The 24,601-nt window shown below is 40.4% G+C and overlaps 1 protein-coding gene across 1 annotated transcript in view; it reads left to right on the forward strand.

Moving 5' to 3' along the window:
* Positions 1-24,601, forward strand: part of LOC120515242 (carboxyl-terminal PDZ ligand of neuronal nitric oxide synthase protein-like) — a 260,263-nt gene that overhangs the window by 199,143 nt on the left and 36,519 nt on the right. Inside the window, exon 6 of the mRNA XM_039736062.1 lies at positions 22,780-22,938. Coding sequence (XP_039591996.1) covers positions 22,780-22,938 — 159 coding nt within the window. The remainder of the gene's footprint in view (positions 1-22,779; positions 22,939-24,601) is intronic.

The raw sequence follows: 24,601 nt of genomic DNA on the forward strand, positions 1-24,601 counted from the left end.
ATAAGATAGATATGAAAGACACTATTAGATAGATAGATAGATAGATATGAAGGACACTATTAGATAGAATAAGATAGATATGAAGGGCACTATTAGAGAGATATGAAGGACACTATTAGATAGATATGAAGGACACTATTAGATAGATATGAAGGACACTATTAGATAGATGGATAGATATGAAGGACACTATTAGATAGATATGAAGGACACTGATAGATATGAAGGACACTTAGATAGGAAGGACACTATAAGATAGATATGAAGGACACTATTAGATAGATGGATAGATAGATTTGAAGGACACTATTAGATAGATATGAAGGACACTATTAGATAGATAGATATGAAGGACACTATTAGATATATATGAAGGACACTATTAGATAGATAGATATGAAGGACACTATTAGATAGATATGAAGGACACTATTAGATAGATAGATATGAAGGACACTATTAGATAGATATGAAGGACACTATTAGATAGATAGATATGAAGGACACTATAAGATAGATATGAAGGACACTATTAGATAGATAGATATGAAGAACACTATTAGATAGATATGAAGGACACTATTAGATAGATATGAAGGACACTATTAGATAGATGGATAGATAGATATGAAGGACACTATTAGATAGATATCAAGGACACTATTAGATAGATAGATATGAAGGACACTATTAGATAGATATGAAGGACACTATAAGATAGATATGAAGGACACTATAAGATAGATATGAAGGACACTATTAGATAGATATGAAGGACACTATTAGATAGATATGAAGGACACTATTAGATAGATAGATATGAAGGACACTATAAGATAGATATGAAGGACACTATTAGATAGATATGAAGGGCACTATTAGATAGATATGAAGGACACTATTAGATAGATAGATATGAAGGACACTATTAGATAGATATGAAGGACACTGTTAGATAGATAGATATGAAGGACACTATTAGATAGATATGAAGGACACTATTAGATAGATAGATATGAAGGACACTATTAGATAGATATGAAGGACACTATTAGATAGATGGATAGATATGAAGGACACTATTAGATAGATATAAAGGACACTATAAGATAGATGGATAGATATGAAGGACACTATTAGATAGATATGAAGGACACTATTAGATAGATAGATATGAAGGACACTATTAGATAGATATGAAGGACACTATTAGATAGATGGATAGATAGATATGAAGGACACTATTAGATAAATATGAAGGACACTATAAGATAGATATGAAGGGCACTATTAGATAGATGGATAGATAGATATGAAGGACACTATTAGATAGATATGAAGGACACTATAAGATAGATATGAAGGGCACTATTAGAGAGATATGAAGGACACTATTAGATAGATATGAAGGACACTATTAGATAGATATGAAGGACACTATTAGATAGATATGAAGGACACTATTAGATAGATATGAAGGACACTATTAGATAGATGGATAGATAGATATGAAAGACACTATTAGATAGATATGAAGGACACTATAAGATAGATATGAAAGACACTATTAGATAGATGGATAGATAGATATGAAGGACACTATTAGATAGATAGATATGAAGGACACTATAAGATAGATATGAAGGACACTATTAGATAGATATGAAGGACACTATTAGATAGATGGATAGATATGAAGGACACTATTAGATAGATATGAAGGACACTATTAAAGAGATATGAAGGACACTATTAGATAGATATGAAGGACACTATTAGATAGATATGAAGGACACTATTAGATAGATATGAAGGACACATGAAGGACACTATTAGATAGATATGAAGGACACTATTAGATAGATAGATATGAAGGACACTATTAGATAGATAGATATGAAGGACACTATTAGATAGATATGAAGGACACTATAAGATAGATATGAAGGACACTATTAGATAGATATGAAGGACACTATTAGATAGATAGATATGAAGGACACTATTAGATAGATATGAAGGACACTATTAGATAGATAGATATGAAGGACACTATTAGATAGATATGAAGGACACTATTAGATAGATAGATATGAAGGACACTATAAGATAGATATGAAGGACACTATTAAAGAGATATGAAGGACACTATTAGATAGATATGAAGGGCACTATTAGATAGATGGATAGATAGATATGAAGGACACTATTAGATAGATAGATATGAAGGACACTATTAGATAGATAGATATGAAGGACACTATTAGATAGATATGAAGGACACTATAAGATAGATATGAAGGACACTATAAGATAGATATGAAGGACACTATTAGATAGATATGAAGGACACTATTAGATAGATATGAAGGACACTATTAGATAGATAGATATGAAGGACACTATTAGATAGATATGAAGGACACTATTAGATAGATAGATAGATATGAAGGACACTATTAGATAGATATGAAGGACACTATAAGATAGATATGAAGGACACTATAAGATAGATATGAAGGACACTATTAGATAGATGGATAGATAGATATGAAGGACACTATTAGATAGATAGATATGAAGGACACTATAAGATAGATATGAAGGACACTATTAGATAGATAGATATGAAGGACACTATTAGATAGATATGAAGGACACTATTAGATAGATAGATATGAAGGACACTATTAGATAGATATGAAGGACACTATAAGATAGATATGAAGGACACTATTAGATAGATAGATATGAAGGACACTATAAGATAGATATGAAGGACACTATAAGATAGATAGATAGATATGAAGGACACTATTAGATAGATAGATAGATATGAAGGACACTATTAGATAGATATGAAGGACACTATTAGATAGATAGATATGAAGGACACTATTAGATAGATATGAAGGACACTATTAGATAGATAGATAGATAGATAGATAGATATGAAGGACACTATTAGATAGATATGAAGGACACTTAGATAGGAAGGACACTATAAGATAGATATGAAGGACACTATTAGATAGATGGATAGATAGATATGAAGGACACTATTAGATAAATATGAAGGACACTATAAGATAGATGGATAGATAGATATGAAAGACACTATTAGATAGATATGAAGGACACTATAAGATAGATATGAAGGACACTATAAGATAGATATGAAGGACACTATTAGATAGATAGATAGATATGAAGGACACTATTAGATAGATATGAAGGACACTATAAGATAGATATGAAGGGCACTTTTAGAGAGATATGAAGGACACTATTAGATAGATATGAAGGACACTATTAGATAGATAGATATGAAGGACACTATTAGATAGATATGAAGGACACTATTAGATAGATGGATAGATATGAAGGACACTATTAGATAGATATGAAGGACACTATTAGATAGATAGATATGAAGGACACTATAAGATAGATATGAAGGACACTATAAGATAGATAGATAGATATGAAGGACACTATTAGATAGATAGATAGATATGAAGGACACTATTAGATAGATATGAAGGACACTATTAAAGAGATATGAAGGACACTATTAGATAGATATGAAGGGCACTATTAGATAGATGGATAGATATGAAGGACACTATTAGATAGATATGAAGGACACTATTAAAGAGATATGAAGGACACTATTAGATAGATAGATAGATATGAAGGACACTATTAGATAGATAGATAGATATGAAGGACAGTATAAGATAGATATGAAGGACACTATTAGATAGATAGATAGATATGAAGGACACTATTAGATAGATAGATAGATATGAAGGACAGTATAAGATAGATATGAAGGACACTATAAGATAGATATGAAGGACACTATAAGATAGATATGAAGGACACTATTAGATAGATATGAAGGACACTATTAGATAGAATTGAAGGACACTATTAGATTGATATGGAAGACACTATATGATTAGATAGATAGGAAAGGCTCTATATAATATAGATAGATAGAAATCCAATGACATGAGAAACAAGTCCATCAAGAATCTTATAAAAAGGAATTTATTTGAAAAGAAGTACAAAAAATCGCAAAAACAAGACAAAGGGGCTGTCTAAAAAGGCAATCCACTGCAAACAAGTCGTAATCTGCAATCCCAAGACAATATCCAAAAGAAAAAAAAACATAAAGCAGAAAATGAATACTCATAAGTGATTACTTTGGAAGATGGATGATTAAAGATAAATAGGAAAAAGACAGAATATATGATTTTTAATGATAATCAGGATTCAGAAGTTAGCCTACTGGGAGAGCGATTGAAAAGAGTGGATAAATTTAAATCTGTAGGATCAGTGGTAACCCAAGATGGAAACTAGATGCAGCGATAAACCACAGAGTGCAGTGTGGATAGGGCAATTGCAAGAAGGTATCATGAGTATTGTATGAGCACAGAATTGAGGCGAAGGTTAAAGGTGAGGTTTTTAAGACAGTGATAAAACCAGCAATGACGTATGGAGCTGAGACATGGACAGTAAAGGAAGAGCAGGAGAAGAGGTCAGATGTGTCAGAAATGATAATGTTAAGATGGATGATACAAAAAACACAGAACAAGAAATGAGACAATCAGAGGTGCAGCAAAAGTGGACAAGACATCTAAGAAAGTACAGGAAAGTAGGCTAAAGTAGTATGGACATGTGATGAGGAAAGACAATGAATTATATGGGCAAAATAGTGATGGGAATGGAAGTACAGAGGAAGAGAAAGTGAGGGAGGCCAAAGCAGAGATGGATGGAAAAAGTAAGAGAAAATCTGAAGGAAAAGAGGCTGACCAACATGGAGGTGAGGGACTGAGCTGTATAGAGAAGGTTAATGAAGGACATCAACCCCACACAGAAGTGGGAAAAAATGAAGCAAAAACATACATTCTAGCAAACAATGGTATACTTAAATTCCCAGAATTCTTGTCTATGTCTATTTTGCATATGCCCCAAATTTGACACTCTTGGAAAAAACCCTCAGGAAGAAGAAAGATTGAAGCATTCAGAAGACAATGATCCATTGAAGGATTCACTCCCATTCTCACAATCAATGAGGCAGACCTTTAGTTGTGGCCTCAGGGTGGTGGCCCCACATCTTGGGGTTCTATTAACAAAACACACGGAACACAGGAGAATGTGTCACACATAGACCAGTGTATTACGTTGTCCTCTGTTGCTGCACATTTGGATATCAGCTATAGATCTGCACATGTCACTGCGCATGAGGACTTTGGGTACCATAAAGTTTGCACAATATGGGTATCGAAACAGCTTAATGAACTGCACAGGCCAACATCCTTCCGTGAATTTCAGCAGGTTTCACACCCTCTGCGTAAAGAGACCTCAGTATGGCACATTGTTCAACAATATCGCAGTCCCATAGCGAAGTGTCCATGTTCATTTGACCTTGGCTTCAAATAAACTAATGGCAGATTACCGCACTGTGTGTGTTCGAACTACCCATAAGTCATTGTGAATGTGTTGTATTGCGTCAGCTTGTATCCATAGTGGTTAGCACATAATTTTCAAATTGCCTTTACTTTTTGAATTACCCTTGTATAATCTTAAAAATATATATTTGATCCACATATATTTTACATTATCCTGAAAAACTTGTCCACATTGTATTACAATATACAGTGGAACCTCGAGATACGAGTTTAATTCGTTCCAGCACTGAGCTCGTATAGCAAATTTCTCATATCTAGAACAAACTTCCCCATTGAAAATAATGGAAATCCAGTTAATCTGTTCCGCACCCCCAAAAATATCAACATAAAAATCAATTTTCCTAACAAATAACACTGATAATATATACAAGTGGAACCTCGGTTTGCAAGTAACTTGGTTTACGAGTGTTTTGCAAGATGAGCTAAATTTTTTAATTAATTTTGACTTGATAAAACGACCATGTCTTGCAATACAAGTAGTATAGATACACTTTGTCTGCTGAGCGTCATGTGATCATAGCTAAGCTGATGGTTCTTCTCTCTCGTGCGCGTCTCTCTCTCCTTATCTCTCTCGCTCGCGCATGCGTCTCTCTCACTCTCTCTCCTTATCTCTCACTCTCTCTCCTTATCTCTCTCGCTCGCGCACGCGTCTCTCTCACTCTCTCTCCTTATCTCTCTCTCTTCTTATCTCGCTCGCTCACACGCATGCCTCTCTCTCTCTCTCTCTCTCCTTATCTCTCTCACTCGCGCCTCTCTCTCTCTCTCTCTCTCCTCTTGAGGGCAATCATCTCCTATTCTCCGTCTGCATGTCCACGATATTTTTGGATACGCTTACACGGCGAACTGCTACAGCGAAACAATGAAATCACAAGCGCAAAAAACATGTAGATCCTCACGCTACAGGAGAACAAGGAACACTGAGTGAGCTGACGGGCTGGCAGCGTCAGCTTGGGTGAATCCCCGAGTCGAGGCGGATCGGGAAACGCGTCACGCATACCCACAGCCTGGCTCGTGGCTCTTTACGCAAGCCAATGCTCGTATTTAGATCTGAATTTTTCGCTCATACTTTCCTGTTATCTTGAATTTCTCGTATACAGAGGTGATCGTATCTCGAGGTTCCACTGTATTTTATTTTCTCAAGGGCATTGCAGATACTTGGCTCCATGCATTTGAGAAATGCCTCTGTCAGCTACGATTTCTTTTTGTTCTTTTGACCATTGCAGCAGTATACGGCATAACAACAACAAATAGAGTTTAGATAAGGATTGTGGCCCATAAATATACTACTCGTTGAATCGTGGTGGCTATATTGGTGACTTCATTTAGTTATTCATTCAGAAGGTGGATGCTCTGCACCCTTGTCCATAGTTCTGTCCGCGTCATGAGGCACATTTACTGATTCAGAAGTACTAAGGTCTGAAACTGCATCTCCTGAGGTTCCTTGTTATCCACTCTGTTTACGGCAGTCCTCTTCACTTCCTTTGGGTGGGGTGTGATGCATCGTTTACTTTGAATGCGTATTTTGCATTTCATATTTTCCACGGACATAGCTGCCATTTGTTTCAATATTCCATCCAACGTTATCATCGTAACAATGAACAGCAGTGACAATGTTTCATTCTCTTTCACTGCTAGTCTATTGATGTCTTTGACTGTCAATTTATAATCTGTTTTTACCAGTTATGTTTAGTTTTAACACTTGAAATCTGTTCTCTACACTCGAGACACACATTTTTTATGTTTAATAAGGTTTTTTATTTTAGGAGATGTTTTGGACAGTTTGTCGTTGCTCTCGGTCGGAGCAGCCCATTCCAAATCCCCACCCCTACTTTCAATGCCCTCTTCAGGAGGCATTGGATTGGTTTAGACACTCAGTGAGTCATCTAATTGTTCCCACCCACTTTTAAACTTGGGATCGCCAGATGCACTGTATGTGTTATACGCCTTGCTCTGCGAGACTATGAGAGTCCAAGCTGTAACGCATCTACTGCCATGCTTTCACAGTAACATGAGCCCTGGCAGGTGAGGTGAGACAGTGAATGGGAGCTTTTACTTTTAGAGACCGCCATACAACATGTTAAGAAAGCTGAAGGGTAGCAGTATTCACATGACAAATTATATTACAGTAAGACCTCGATTATCCGTCTTTCGATTAACCGTCAGTCTCCAAGGGAAAAACACCAGTGCCTACCTATCCCTACTGCTTCGCGGTACCCTACGAGCTGTGCGCTTTCAAACAGCTCTCCCTCGTGCTACCACATTGTGTTCTCCGCCAGCACAACGTGTCAGGCTGCATTTCGAAATCATGGCATCAGTTATGTACCTTCAGTTTTAATAGCGTCTTGTGGCTTTTCTCTTTTGTTGTAATTAATCTACCATACTTTGTATGGCTGATAAATGTATGCACGTTGTGCTGGAATTATCACAAAAAACTGAAATTATTAAATGTTCACGAAACGGCGAAAGTGCTTCAAGTATTGGTTCAATTTACGGGGTAGGAAGAACAACAGTGAACGATATAAAAAGCGTGATGCCGACAAAATTCCTTTCTGTTTAGGAAAGCATATTAATAAAATTGCCTCTAATTAATGTTTTCTCTTTGTTTTTATCTTGTTGTGTCTTTGTTTCAATTTTTTTATGTAGCACTTTGAGGTTTTCTGCAAATGTAAAGTGCCTTATAAATAAAATGAATCATTATTATTATTAAAGTTGAAAAACACAGAAACCACTGACGGTAATGTTATTTTGTATTAATGTTCTTCTGCATTGTAATTTTCATTTTAAATTCTGTTATGTTTTGTTAATATATTGCGGTGTGCAGGCAGCTTGTGATGCGCTGCGCAGCAAGGGTGGAATGAGTGCTGTAAGTGATGGGACTGAATGAGGGGCTTCTATTCTGTAAGGGGGGACGGGGAGAAGTTGGGAGAAAAAGGAAGATACTGCCGAAGGGAGTTTTGAGCAGGGAGCCAGGAGACAATAAGCAGAAGTGTTTGCGTTAAAGAGAAAGACAGAACGTGAGTGGCTGGAGATAAACTGATTGGTAGGGAGAGCTTTCTTTTATTGTTTTGGAGGTGTGCGCAGTAACCCAGATAACGGGGTGTAAGACAGGGCACCATTTGTTACGGAACAAAGACTCCAAGTAAAATGTAGAAAACTCCATCCATCCATTCATTATCCAACCCGCTATATCCTAACTACAGGGTCACAGGGGGTCTGCTGGAGCCAATCCCAGCCAATACAGGGCGCAAGGCAGGAAACAAACCCCGGGCAGGGCGCCAGCCCACCGCAGGGCACACACACACCAAGCACACACTAGGGACAATTTAGAATCGCCAGTGCACTTAACCTGCATGTCTTTGGACTGTGGGAGGAAACCCATGCAGTAGAAAACTCAATTGCCTCTGAGTTGTGTTTGCTTATTATTAATTATAATTGTTACAATTTTATATGACTTAATTAATTTTGTTAATGCTATATTATACTGTATTTTGTTAATATAATTTTGTTTTGTAAATAAATATGACTATACGCTAAACTGTTCTACTGTATATCAGTTTTAAAGTAGCTGTTCTGTTTTCGGTCCTGACCCCCTGACGGATAAGCGAGGTTTTACTGTATTTAAATCTGATGGCATGAAGTCATTGTACTTATTTAGTGTATTTTGTGTTCATCTTGCGCGCTATTTAAAACACACACTTGTCATACACAACCAAGCTTTAATTTCATTAGGATGCCAGATTAATTTCAATCTTTATTTATTTAAATAGAAAACAAAGCAAAGACAATCCAAGACAATGGTGAGGTCAGGTCAGGTTGGCGAGCATGCACTGGTACAGCGCTTTGCTGCACCCGCCACACGACAAAATAGCTTGAGATCCCCAGGCAGACACGTTGTCCAGTTACCACCCTCCGGACATGACCCTCTATCTGCTGCAGCCAGGTGTCACGTGGGAGTCCCCTTGGCCTGGTCCATCCACTCGGGTCCTCAACAATAAGGGTCCTGTAAGCCGGAATCACTGTTGGGGAATTGTGCCACATGGTCGTAGTGCTCTAAATGACACCCCCTCACAATGCAGGTAATGTTGTTCATTTGGGACTCCATGAGCAACACAAAGTCAAACCAGTAGCACCCAAGGATTCTCCAAAGAGACACGGTACCAAAGGAGTCTAGTCTTCATCTCAGGTCACTGGATAGCGTCCATGTCTCACAACCATATAGCAAGACAGTAAGCACCAGGACTCTAAAGACATTGATATCAGGAGCGCCACACACCCCTTTCCAGCGACCTCATGACCCCCCATGCTCTCTCAATCCGTCTACTGACTTCATAGGAAGAGTCACCAGAGACATGAATGTCACCGCCAAGGTAAGTAAACCTCTCGATGAGGTCGACACTCTCTCTGCAAACAGACACACTGCCCAAGAGCTCATTAAAGGCCTTGTGTCTACAGTCCTACAGTAAAGTTTAGCTCCACTCCGGCGAGGAGCCAATCAAATTGCACACATCAGATGACGTTTACCAGCGTTTTCTTTACCCATCAGTTAAGCTGTAACAGTATGTGTATCTATACTGAACTGCCACGGTGCGGGTGTTATGGTTCAGTACATGCAGTCATACAGAGAATATGCAGTGAAAAGGCGGATATTGGTTAACGTAATGCGGAACCAAATTTGCAATCTTCGTCCCAGGTCACTGGATAGTGTCCATATCTCGCAACCATACTGTATAGCAAGACAGGGAGCACCAGGACTCTTAAAGACTTGGAGCTTCATCCTTTTGCAGAGATATCAGGAGCACCACACACCCATCTTGAGCAACCTCAGGACCCTCCCATGCTCTCCCAATCCGTCTATTGACTTCATAGGAAGGGTCACCAGAGACAAGAATGTCATTGCTGCTGATTCCATCCTATTAAAACCTCTGCTGCCCTGTGCAGTCATTACAATGTTTTGACACCAGAGACATGAATGTCACTGCCGAGGTAAGTAAACCTGGCAATGGGTGAAAATTACCAAAAAAACAAAAAGGAAGACATCAAAAGTCACTGCAAAGACCTGAAATCCTAACAATATTATTAAATATAAAGTTTTCTTATCCGCTTATGCAAAGGGTGCTGTCCTCGAGTCACTCTCAGTAAAAGTGAATTCCTCACATTTTAAGTGCATTCGGGGCCGTGCTGGGGTGACTTATGAAATCCATTTTCGCCAGGAAGCACTCCTGCAGGAACAAATACTTTTGAAATCCATTAAAGATTTAATGTCATTAATAACAATTTAAAAGTGCCCTGATCATTGCTGACAGTTGAATTTCTTTAATGCTAAAACTTTGATGGATATTTTTCTTTTCCTGACTAGCCTGGCTGTGGCTCCATTCCGTTTTAAAAGTCCTTTGAGTATTAAATGATTGAAATATCCAGTAGAAATGGAGGGCCTAAATGGCCGTGTAGGATTTCAGTGTCATAAGGCAGAATTCCCCAGAGTGCTGGAATCAGACTCATCTCAGTACTTTTTAATGGAGCTTTGGAAAGAGAAATGATAGCTAGATATTCAGATAGATGGATTAATATTTTAACAGTTTACTTCCTGAAAAACTTTTTACTTTAATTTTTTTTTTTTTTTGCATATGTAGGTAGGAAATATGATTTGCCGGCGAAGGAATTGGGCTTAAAAGCATAAATGTCAAATCCCACCGCTGCCACCTTCAACAAGTCACTTCAGAAGCTTCTTTTCTTAATGGGAAAGAAATAAAAAAAAAAAGGTCATTCTTTTCAGGTGCTTTTTAATGTTAATGTAAAGTGCCTTTGAGTATTAAATGATTGAAATGCCCAGTAGAAGCAGAAGAAGTAAATCACTAAATGGAATAGCTCTGTTCCGTAAAGAAGTAGAATCTCCTAAGTAGAAGAGTCTGTATTGTCCTCCTCTAATTCAATTTAATTTGTTTCTGTGTAACGCTCTTCACTTAGTTCAGGTGCAGAGCTCTGTGGCAAGTTCTCGGCAAAATGCAAGTATAATGTACTGCTCAAAAAAAAAAATGAAAGGAACACTTTTTAATGAGAGTATAGCATCAAGTCAGTGAAACCTCTGGGCTATTGATCTGGTCAGTTACGTAGCAGAGGGGCTTGTTAATCAGCTTCAGCTGCTTTGGTGTTGTCTTGTCTTGGTAGAGTAATATATTTCTCTACTTTTCCCTTTTGTATTATTAATGTGTAGCCTTTGTCAGAATGCCTCAAATCTCACAGACTTACCACTGTTTGTAAGGTATTGCACCACATAACTTTTCCCCACCTTACCTTCTACATTTATAACCTCAGGCAATTAGGTGTAGTAAAAGACAAGCAGGAGTTAAGTTACAGTTTAAACAATGTGTTATTGATAATATTCATAAAATAACAATATGCAAAGTACAAGTGAATATTGGCAACCATACAACCTGATCCATGCTGATGTGTAGTTTCAGGTGGCACACAGACTTCTTAGTTACTTAAATGTCTCTACTTAAGTCTTCATTTGTGGTCAGCTTTCTTCAGAACCGGCCGCATGCCTGTCTCAATATGGCTGCGAAGCTGTGCTCTTCATTTTGTTGTCCTTCTCAGTTCATGGTGTATGAGATGCTCCTTTATCAGTTAGTAAGAGAGAGAGGGAGGGTTAAAGCAAGCAAATTTATAGGTTTTCTGTCTAACCTCTACAGCCAATAGGGCAGGAAGTGTCGAACTCTGGGCCTGGAGGGCCGCAGGTTTTCATTCTAATCCTTTTCCTAATCAGTGATCAGTTTTTACTGCTAATTAACACCTTTACACTTCATCTTCATAGCCCTGTGTTTAAGGATTCAGCCCTCTGAATTGATTCGTTTCTTCATTAAATGGCAGCCAAACAGAAATGAGATGTGAAACGAGCCAACAGGTGATCAGCTAAATTGGGGCTTCAAACTCCAGCCAATTTCACTCCAATCACTTTCTTAATGAGAAGCCGATTCTTGCTGTTAATTAAACCGGTTATTTAATTCTCATTCTGCCACAGCAGACATTTCCAAAACTGTTGAGTTTTCTGTTTTTTCTAAGAACACCGTCAAAATGTTTTGGTGACCTGAGATATCAACTTCACCAAGGCCATCACCTTTCTTTATTTTCAGATATTGTGTGATGGACACGGGTGAGTTGGTCATGTGGCGGCTTGTTTTGTGTCTCGTTGTTAGGCTGCTAATTAAGGAAAAAGAAACAACAAAGGGGTCTGAGTCAAGTTAATTAAAACTAAAGAAAAAGAACTTAATTAACAGCAAAAACTGGTCACTAATGAAGAAGATGGGTCGAATGAAAACCTGCAGCAACTGCGGCCCTCCAGGACCAGAGTTTGACAGCCGTGCAATAGGGCGTCATGGTACTTAAAGGCTTTTGATACAAGATTCAGAACAGTGGGGCAGAGATTACCTTCACACCTGCCCCCATTAAGCTTGCCAGCTAGGCAGTCTGGCGTTCCTGTTGGGGTTGATTGAGAAAGTCCAGCAGAGAATCACTTGCCAAACTTGTTTCAGGCACTTCCTTCAATCCTGTCGTAAAATTCAAAGACACTCATTCCTAAAAAGGGGGGAAGGAGTTCTTAACCATCTAACCATTGTTGTTCTTCTCAGTGATTAGGCATTAGTGTTACAAGTTACCAATAAAGACATATAATATTTATCAACTTCCATCCATTATCCAACCCGCTATATCCTAACACAGGGTCACGGGGGTCTGCTGGAGCCAATCCCAGCCAACACAGGGCACAAGGCAGGTGTTAATAAAATTAACGACAGGTGCACTAGAGGGGCAACAATGAGATGGCCCCCAAAACAGCAATGGTTTAACAGATGGAGGCCACTGACATTTTTCCCTACTCATCTGTTTTTTCACTAGTGTTGCATTTGGCTACAGTCAGTGTCACTACTAGTAGCATGAGGCCATACCTGGACCCTACAGAGGTGGCACAGGTAGTCCATCTTCTCCTGAATGGCACTTCAATACGTGCCATTCATAGAAGGTTTGCTGCGTCTCCCAGCACAGTCTCAAGGGCATTGAGGAGATTCCAGGAGACTCTAGGAGAGCTGGACAGGGCCATAGAAGGTCCTTAACCTATCAGTAGGACAGACCGGTATCTGCTCCTTTGGGCAAGGAGGAACAGGATGAGCACTGCCAGAGCCTACAGAATGACCTCCAGCAGACATGCCACTGGTGTGACCAAAAAATCAGAAAGAGACTTCCTGAGGGTGGTCTGAGGGCCCAATATCCTCTAGTGGGCCCTGTGCTTACTGCCCAGCACCGTGAAGCTGGATTAGCATTTGCCATAGAATACCAGAATTGGCAGATGCACCACTGGTGCCCTGTGCCTTCCACAGATGAGAGGAGGTTCACCCTGAGCACATGTGACAGATGTGAAAGGGTCTGAAGAAGCCATGGAGAACGTTATGCTGCCTGTAACATCATTCAGCATGACCAGTTTGGTGGTGGTTCAATGATGGTCTGGGAAGGCACATCCATGCAGGGGCGCACAGACCTCTACAGACTAGACAACGGCATCTTGACTGCCATTAGGTATCAGGGTTAAATCCTTGGACACACTGTCAGACCCTAATGGTGCAGTGGGTCCTGGGTTCCTCCTGGTGCACGACAGTGCCCGGATGCAGGCAGTTCCTGTAAGATGAAGGAATTGATACCATTGACTGGCCCCCACGCTCACTCACCTGACCTCAATCCAATAGAACACCTCTGGGTGGGACATTATGTTTTGGTCCATCCGATGCTGCCAGGTTGCCCGGCACCTGAGACTGTCCAGGAGCTCAGTGATGCCCTGGTCCAGATCTGAGAGGAGATCCCCCGGGACACCGTCCGTCGTCTCATTTGAACATTGTCAAGCATTCATACAGGCATGTGGGGGCCAAACAAACTACTGAGTATGATTTGGAGCTGCTGGAATGATATTTCAGCAAAATGGACGAGTCTGCCTGCCGCATCATTTTTTCCCTTTGATTTTCTGGGTGTCTTTGAATTCAGCTCTCTGTATGTTGATAATTTTCATATTCATCAAGCAATGTGGCATCCTTTCGTTCCTAACATGTTACCAAATCAGTCCATAGCAGTTGAGATAGCCAGCAGGATTTTTTTTCCCATTGAGATCTGATGTGTTTTCAAAGTGTTCCTTTAATTTTTTTGAGCAGTTTATACATTTTACAAATTAATAATAGACAGGCAGTGTGGTGTAAGTGGTTAAGGCTTTGGACTTCAAACCCTGAGTTTGTGGGTTCAAATCCCATTACTGACACGGTGTGACCCTGAGTAAGTCAATTGACCTGCCTGTACTCCAAAAGAAATTGAACCAATTGTATTTCAAATGTTCAAGTCAAAGTGAACTTTATTGTCATCTCAACCATATACAGGTATACAGATAGACGAAATTGCGAAGCTCAGGGTCCACAGTGTAACAACATGAAGTGCAAATAATAAATTAAAAATAGAATTAAAATTTAAATTAAAATTTAAAATGAAAACACAAACAAGACTTGACATTGTGCAAAGACAAGACAAAGAAGTAGCAGCAATATTGACGTGTAGTTAGCAATATGAACATGGATGCAATGTATGGTATTTGCAATCTAGATACATAAATATAGATAATTATAATTATAGATGTTATAAGTCATCTTGACAGTGGTAGCGCTGCTGCCTCGCATTTAGGAGACCCAGGTTCGCTTCCCAGGTCCTCCCTGCGTGGAGTTTGCATGTTCCTCCGGGCGCTCCGGTTTCCTCCCACAGTCTAAAGACATGCAGGTTAGGTGGGTTGGCGATTCTAAATTGGCCCTAGTGTGTGCTTGGTGTGTTTGTGTGTGTCCTGCGGTGGGTTGGCACCCTGCCCGGGATTGGTTCCTGCCTTGTGCCCTGTGTTGGCTGGGTTTGGCCCCAGCAGACCCCCCGTGACCCTGTGTTCGGATTTAGCAGGTTGGAAAATGGATGGATGGATAAATCATCTTGGATAAAGGCATCAGCAAAATAAGTAAAGAGTAAATGTAATAATTACATGATTAGTACACATAAAATACAGATTTGTTTAAACACATAGGAAAACAAAATAGTTTCAAACTGCAAAGAGAACGCGTTTCGTCAACTGTAATGCTGCGTATTGTGGCCTACTGACTAATGAAATGTGTTGTTGCAGTTTTCCAGTCCCACTACTAACACCAAAATGAGTTAATGGGCATGCCATTCATCCATGTATTAACACTAGAATCCCCGAAGCTTGCGATTTTTTACGTTGTCCCTGACCTCCTTAAATTTTCTGGACATACACCGTGAAGCTGGTAGCTCCTTATCACAGCGCTAATAGCCCGCTTTTGTTTTGCAGATGTGTGATTTAGCAGAATGCAGCCTGCTACATCCCCACCACCACCACCACCACCTACCCTCCATTCAGTCAGATGAAGGCATCACCCTGCCACAGTCCTCACAGTTGAAGTCTGTGTTGAAGTGTTTAACTGGCAAAAACCTCAGTACGATGCCTTCTGAATCATCCGAAGAGTTTCCGCTGACAAATGTTCAAGCTTAACACAAAATTTGATGCAGATTTGTTGCTCTGTTTGTCAGTCATTTTGAATGTTACGGTCACACAGTACACATGCTCACTCAATGGCGTCTAGCACTAGTACAGTGAAGTCATCATTGTTCACGCATGCGCATTTTCAGTTCACTCTCCTTGGCTGCCAGGGTACATCATTGACGTGCAAACCATTCTTGTTATATTAACAACCAGTAGCTGTGCACTCAATACACTTGTCTTGAGCATTCCTAGTTTTCCTACTCTTTCTCTGTACATTTATCATTTGTTTGCTCAGAGGTTGATGTGCTGAGCAGCTCTTCTTTTCTTCTCTTCTTCCGTCGGCATCTTTTCGCATTAAAACTGATTAACTCAGTATTTGTGGTGCAATTACTTAGTACGTTTTACTTACTTTTTCACATAAGCTGGCACTTAAGTCTTTAATCTACCTCAAGAATGATTTAAGATATGAAGAGGTAGGAGAAGTGACGGCGAAGGTGGTAGGGGATGAGAACAGCGCCCATACGCGTGCTCCGAACGGCTGGCCGCTGCCGAGAGTTGATTCTACAATAGGATAAAATAAAAATTAAAAGAGGAATAACCTTGGAGGTCAATCATCGCCCCAAAAGTGGATAGTAGACGTCACGTAGTATATGTGTTCCAAATTTCAGGTCAATAAGTCAAACGGTTTGTGAGCTACAGGTGATTTAAAACCCTGGAAAGACAAACGAACTGCCACGGTAGCATATTATATAAAAAGATGGCTGGAACTTTTCTGGACAGATCTCATATTCTTATAACCCTCCAAGTGTTAGTTTTGGTAGAACATTTCTGGGATTTTATTTTTGAATATTTTACATTGTTTTTGTTTAAAGGAATATCTTCCTGATCTGTATTGCCAGTAGAGCAGGGGTGGGCAATGTCGGTCCTGGGGGGCCACAGTGGCTGCAGGTTTTTGTCCCAACCCAGTTTCTTAACGAGAAATCAATTATTGCTGATGAAGCTCTTATTGCTCAAGTGACAATTTTGATGCTTCATTTTAGTGGTCTCGCTTGTTAAGGTTCTCCACTCTTGAATGCAATGAGATGTAAATGACAAAGCAGCCAGCAGTGCCCCATCTAACTTGTTTCCATTTACACCTGTCTGTGTTCATCGTGCACTGTTTGACTTATTAAAAAAAAAAAATGTGACAGACTGAAAATTGTCCATTTTCGGCTTCAAATAATTTGGATTATATCCTTGGAAACGAAAAAAATCTACGATATAAGAGCCTAGCATTGCAGAGCAACCAGCCATAAAATGAAATAAGATTGGCCAGGATTGGTTTCTAATTATACAATTGGGTTTGGACACGACTGACATTGCCCACCTGCTATAGAGGAAGACCGCCTTTTGAGTTTCTTTTTTATTTATTTTGTTGGATTTTGGAGAATGTACCGTACTTTAAATACTGGCTATGGTCACTTGTGATGAATGGACACCATTCCCTTATCTGGCAGGGAGGCCAGTATAACAGATGGTCAGGGAGGGAGGTATGTGATATGGGTCACTAGGACTGGCATCCCAGCAGAAATGGACGAGAGGCAGCCATAGTAGATAAGTCACCTGGATGGAGATGCGTCCTAACCAGAATGGTTAGCAGTCACTTTCCCAGTTGGGAGGCCAGAATTGTGTGCAAGTGAGAGACTATCACTCATGCACAGGTCGTGCCCCTATATATTGGATGGTAGCATCCCTTGTGGTGAGCCCCTGCAGGACAACATGGGAGTTGTGATCCCATAGGGCTGCCCTATTGAATTCCGTAGGGGCTGCTGCAGGGGATTAGGAAGAGGTGAATACCGTGTTCCAAGATGGTCCCAACCTTTCCCAGAAGTGCTTCCTGTAGACCGTGATTTGGGCACAGGCAGTACCCCCAGGTCGGGTTAATAAGGGGGCCCTCCACTTTGCCCAGGTTAGTCGGAGTCGGGAGAGGGGAAGAACAGCACTTGGTCTGGGATGAGGGGAGAAGAAAGAGGACGTGAAAGAGAATTGTATGGTGCTTTACAGTAAGGAGCAAAGGACGCCTGTTTAAGGTACTCCGCAAAACAAAAGCACTTGATCTGAACCCAGAACTGTGTTTGGTCTTGTTGTGTCTGGGGCACGGGGCACAGTGACACCCCCTACAGGCCACACTTATTTTTGTGGAGAACTGTGTCCTGGTATAGATGCCGAGAGAGGACGTGCAGTATCGTTATTTTTTAATCCTCAAGATAACAGAATAATTTTATGAAGATCTCAAGAAAACTAAAGTTTGTTTCTTTGAGATAACGGAATAATTTTATCGCAATCTCGAGAAAACGAAACTTGACCTTTGCTCCTGGCATCAGGCTCGCATAGATTGCAACGCCTAACATTAAACGTTAGATGCAATTATTTCTTAATTTCGAGAAAATGAGATCTTTTGTTTTATCAAGATCTCGATAAAATGATTCCATTATCTTGAGAAAACAAAGTTTGTTTTCTCGAGATCTCAATAAAATTAGTCCGTTATCTCGAGGAAGCAATTTAAAAAAGTAACGATATTGCACGTCCTCTGTCGGCTTTCGTATCCTGGGAACCACATGCCGCTGAATTCTATTTTTACTCTTTCTAAGTAAACTGCCCCACTGTGCTTGGTCAGTTCCTCCATCTCTCACTCTGATCTGTTCAGTCCGGGACTACAAGATAGACTGGAGTAAAATATGGGGTATGACAAGGCAGCATATTTAATAAGACGGACCAGAAAATGAGATGTAGTAGAAATTAGAGCATAAAGTCTGATGCCTCACTTGAAGTCAAAAGTCTATTGTCCACACACATAAAGTTTCATTAAGGTCTCATCCACAATCTCGGACAAGAAATGGAATGTCAGTCCTGACCTTTTATACCGTAGCACCACTGACGTCAAGTGCCGCGCATCTCCAGTGTGTTACTCCAGTGACACTACAAGAAAAGCTCCAGAATTGTAAAGATCAGGTCAAACAAATGTGGCATTAAAAAAGTGACACGTTTAATAACATTAAATACATTTTTAAATAAAGAAAAACTGCTGCAAAAATTGAATAGTACATAACTCAGAACCCCCTTAGAAACAGAAAACTAGCTGAAAAAAATAAGAATAATTAAAACCCAAACGGGGTCGTAAGGGCCGTGTCCCCAGAGACTTGCAGGTTAGGCTAGCTGGACCGGTGTGGGTGTCTGCACGAGATGGCACTTTTCTCTTCCCTGCTTTGTACCCAGCCCTACCAGGCCAGGCTCCATTCCCTGGAGACCCTCAACTGGATTTAAGAGGGTTTGACAATCTTAACGTTATTAAAGAGAAAGCCGTGCATGTTGCTTTGACTACATAAACGGGTCACAGTGCCCCGTCTGCTGTCTCTTGTGCTGACCTTTTTTTCACCGAAGCAGATGGGCTGTGAGTGTTTCACATCCACTTGGGTGGGTTGCTCACATTTTTAAAAGGCAGGTCTGTAAACAGCTGTGTACGGCTGGGCTCACCGCGCTGTAAATAAATGCTAATGAGCTTTAATTATTCAGAAAGCCAATGTTCAATGTATTTTTAAATGGAAATGAAGTACATCACTGGATGCTTTGAAATGTGTCCCCAATCGACTGATACTCAGAACCTTGTTCTTCATTCCTACATAAAAGTATTCCCTTTTTTCCTCCTGTATGTATTCAATCAATCATTTTTTTATTTTATTTATTTTTTTTATTGTAAGAGAATAGACATGACAGCATAATGGTTTGGGGCACTAAAATGGTGAGCCCCATATAATTGATTTTAAGGAAACAAAAAAACTATGATTAACAAGCATTAATGTCTTGGCAAACATGAGTCCAGTTGTGACTTCTCTAAGATGGTGGATCTTCCAGAGGAAGAGGCAGGTCCAGGCAGACAAGTGACGTCTTTGGTGTTACAGCTGTCAGGAGGAAGAGAGAGAGGCAATAAATACACAGCGCCAACCCCTGGAGCAGTGTGGTATTACCACTACCAGAACATTTAAAAGCCGGTACAGCAGCTGTCCTACTCATTGTCTTTTATTTCTGGCCTCGGTGTGGTTGAATCTCTTGGCATAAAGTCTTGTCTCGTGGGACGTGAGTTCTTGATATTTTAGTTTATAATTTAAAAACAGAATAAAAATCTGAAAATCTAACAACATCACAATAAAGTTTGATAAATTCTTAGAAGAATGATACCAAACATATACATGTAGGTTTTAAAATAAGAATTCTAAAGGAAAATGTCAAGACATCTGTCCATGAACTGAATCTCAAGAGGTGGTGGGTCATGCAGCAAGACAACGACCCTAAGCGCACAAGTCGTTCTGCCAAAGAATGGTTAAAGCAGAATAAAGTGAATGTTTTGGAATGGCCAAGTCAAAGTCCTGACCTTAATCCAATCGAAATGTTGTGGAAGGACCTGAAGTGAGCCGTTCATGTGAGGAAACCCACCAACATCCCAGAGTTGAAGCTGTTCTGTACAGAGGAATGGGCTTGCCGGTGTGCAGGAATGATCAAAAGTACTTACATACTTTTGCCACTCACAAATATGTAATATTCAATCATTTTCCTCAATAAATAAATGACCAAGTATAATATTTTGGTCTCATTTGTTTAACTGGTTTCTCTTTATCTACTTTTAGGACTTGAGTGAAAATCTGATGATGCTTTAGGTCATATTTATGCAGAAATATAGAAAATTCTAAAGGGTTCACAAACTTTCAAGCACCACTGTATATAATCTAGGGTATCGAGTTTAACACTGACAGTGTATATCCAGCAGGGGGCACGTGCTCCCTGACAGAGGTTCACTAGTGATTGCAGCATTTAATCTTTAATAAACCCATATATATATATATATATTATTACAAACACACACACTATCAGTGTAAGCCCTAGAAACAATGCATTCTGGCACTTCAATCAATCAATCACATTGGTTGTGCATTAGCGGCTAAGCAAGGTTCTCTTTCCTCGGAAGTTTCATTTTGCCGACGAGCTCACCTCCGTTGTCTGTCAGCGGCTAAGCGAGTTTCTCTCTCCTCAGAGATTTCGCTTTGCCGATGTGCTCGCCTCGGTTGTATATTAGCGGCTAAGTGAGTTTCTCTTTTCTCTGCCGTTTCACTTTGGTGACAGAGTCGCGTTCTTTGAGCTTTATGCTGTAGCCTCACATTTCCAGACAGACAGACAGACAGACACCCTTCCACGCGTAGACGTTTATATATAAGATATCTCGTGGACGCCTTCGTTGGGGAAAGAGCTTGCACGGGACAATACCTCCCCTGGGACAACCAGGCAAGCCCCCCTGGCTGACTGTGGTGCCATAGGGTTGGAGTGTGGAACCTCAACACTCTCAGGGCCCATGGTCACTGAACAAGGGGGCACCTGGAGAGCAGCTGAGCCCACATCTACCCAGAAGTGCGGCCCAAAGGAGATTGTGGAACACCTGGCGCATTTCCAGGTGCTCTTAAAATAAGCAGCCTGACTCCGTTCAATGAGCCAGAGTCAGCAGGAGGCGGTCAAAGCTTGAGGGAGCAGAAGAGAGAGAGAAAAGAAAGGGATTGTGTATTTGGTGTATCGGTGCTTGTTGGTATTGTGCTGACGTGGTGGGAAACAAGGGAAAAATGTTTCCCACTCTTAATAAAGGTGTGTTGTGTGCTGGACTTGTGCTCTGTGTCTGTTGTGTCGGGTTTTTGGGAGGCTGTACGCCCCCTGGTGGTTCACTATATACCATTATATATTTCATACCCTAGTGGTACAGCGGTGATCGAAAAACACTGTAATGGAAGATTATACTTGCTTCTGTTTTAACATTAGTTTAACAATCACAAGGATTTAATAGTCAAAGGTGAGCTAAACTTGAGCAAAGCATGATGCAGTTGGGGTTTCCTGCGATCGGCGCTTGTCCAGTTTTGGCAGAGTGTGGGAAAACATTGTGTCATCGGCACGGGCAGGAGTGATGTCTTCCATCCGTCCGTAAGTGAGCTCTGGAATTCCCTGCAGTTGTTCGATTTGTATACCTTCTCTTTAAACATGCAACCTCCAAAGGTGGGTACAGTTGGTTTGCTGACAAGCTGATTATTGCCGAGGTTGCTTGCTTTGGGAAATCTTGAAATAGCTGTCAACCCTGATGACCCCAGCCATAGTATTGATCATGAGCAAACATGGCACATCAGCACTTCAGCATTGTGTCACACTTGACTCATCTTGTCTCCCTGTCATATTCACCCTGTCATTTAGATTCTCATTGCAAATAAAATTATGTGTATGAATAACCCTTACAGATCACCGTGGCACACTAAAAGCCTTTTCCTACACAGTGTGGGTCAGCTTTTAAATTAAGTAAGTGGCCCAGGAACTGAGTGTGTGTCAACTGTTGGCTCACTTTGCTTCTCGTTATCGTTTGGCTGCTGGTGAAGGTCAAAAGAAACAATTAAGTGTCCTGAAATTTAAAAAAGTCAGTCTGCTAATAGTGAGACATGAGACGTGCGCATCATTACCAGCGGTTAACGGGAGTCTAAATGAAGAAAGTGGCTGGACTGAAGGCCTGTAGCCAATGCAGCCCTCCTGGATCTGAGGTTACATTTCCTGGGCCAGCGTGGCTTGCTATGATGAGCGACAGAGCATGTTGGTTGAGGGTGCTTCACAAATTGTTTTCTTTTTTTGCTTCATGGAACAAAAAAGAATGTCCTGATTATTGTATGGTTCAATGTTTTTCAGGTTCCTGAGGAGAACATTTTGCTGGCAACTCCAAAAATGCTCCTTCCAACCTCCAGCCAGCTGCCGGCGGGAGCCCCACTTTCTGTGCATCACCAAATCCAGCTCCTCCATCAGCAGCTCCAACAGCAGCAGCAGCAGACGCAAGTCGCCGTGGCCCAGGTGAGTCCCCCAGCCGCCTTGAGTAGAAACCACCTAGAGTAAGACTCAGTCTTAAGATTCTAGAAGTGTAGCCTGTTATTTAAGTGGACAAAAATCCAGCCTGCTCGACCAGACACCAGACATGCAAATAACATCAGGAGGAGTGATGGAGAGATCTTGAGTGTCACACAATCCTAGGATAAGTTTCAGAATCAGGCCGTAAGTGAACGTTCTCACTCCTCATCTGAGATGTTGAATGTCTGAGTGCCTTAATAAATGTGTACCAGGTGAGAAATCGAGCATCGCCACAGGGTTGACCAAACTGAAATCCAGGAAAAATGTCAACCCCACAAAACAAATTGAGGATACGCCACAGCACAGCAACAGCCGAAATCCTCTGACGCTCGAGCACTGGCTCCATTAGCACATTTAAGAGTCTGCCTTTTTTAAAAAGCCTACGATTTCATTACAGTGCCGAGCCGGTGTTTTCAAATACAGTATATACAGTTCTGGCACGCTCTTTCAGTAGTCTCCATTTTTGTTAGTCAAAAACATCAAGGTGGTGTGGAAGAAAGGCATAAATAGAAACTAATGCCTGCACGTAGTAAGCGTGACTTTAAAGGCAGGCAGGTCCTTCACCAGCTTTGGGGACCCAGTGGCTAAAATCTCAGCCTCCCACTGCTGTTTTATTAGCCATTGGAATCTTTAGGAGATCTTAATGCACAGTGGGTTTGTTTTTGTATGTGGAGTTTATTTCAGTTATGTAAGTAAGGCCCTGGTTATTTAAAGCCTTATGTGTAAGAAGGAAAATTTTGAAATCAACTCAAAACTTTCTGGAAGCCACTGTAAGGATTCAAGGCCTGGGGTTATGTGGTTATCCTTTTTAGTTCTTGTAATGTTTCTTGCTACAGCATTTTGAAATAACTGAAATCTGTATAAAGAATGATTTAAACAGCCTGTGAATAACCTGTTGCAGTAGTCACTTTTACTAAAAAATAAATGTGATTTACTTTCTGGCCATCCGCCATATTTAGAAATTATTTTCATTTTTTCTTTTGCTAAAAAAGTATGATTTAGATATTAAGTGTGTTTTTAGAAAGACAGATCGATGTAAAAAATAACACTATAAGTTTGATGCTCGTTCAGTTAAACTAACGGTGATGCAGTGGTTAGCAATGTGGCCTCACACCTCCAGGTGACTCGTGGTGATGGTCTGTCACAATTAAATTCAGTTTATTTTGTGCAGGCAAAGAGCATTGTGACAAAGTCACAGATAAAATGCAACTATACGTTTGACCAATTACTAAATGCAGAATTAGAAAATAGATTTGTTTAAGCGCACAAAATAACAAAGTAGTTTGAAAACCGATTTGCGTAAATGGAGCCCAGAAGTATCTGTCCATTAATGAGCAGTTGAACTGTGGCCAGTTGACAATGGAGGAGAGGAGAGGAAAACAAAACCTCTGGTCATCAGCATCCCTGGAGAAGATAAATCTCAGGTGGGGGCCACAGACACAGCCACGGTCCTGGAGACCTCTGTCATCTGGCCACTCTCCCCCTATTGGGCATTATACAGTAGAATCAGTGCTGGGCCATCCAATATGATGACAGAATCTTTCCATCCAGGGATTTCAAGGCTCCCAGTATCTCAAATGCCTTTTACATGGCCAGAAGGACAGCTTGT

The sequence above is a fragment of the Polypterus senegalus genome, chromosome 14 (genome assembly GCF_016835505.1).
Source record: "Polypterus senegalus isolate Bchr_013 chromosome 14, ASM1683550v1, whole genome shotgun sequence".
NCBI lineage: Eukaryota > Metazoa > Chordata > Cladistia > Polypteriformes > Polypteridae > Polypterus > Polypterus senegalus.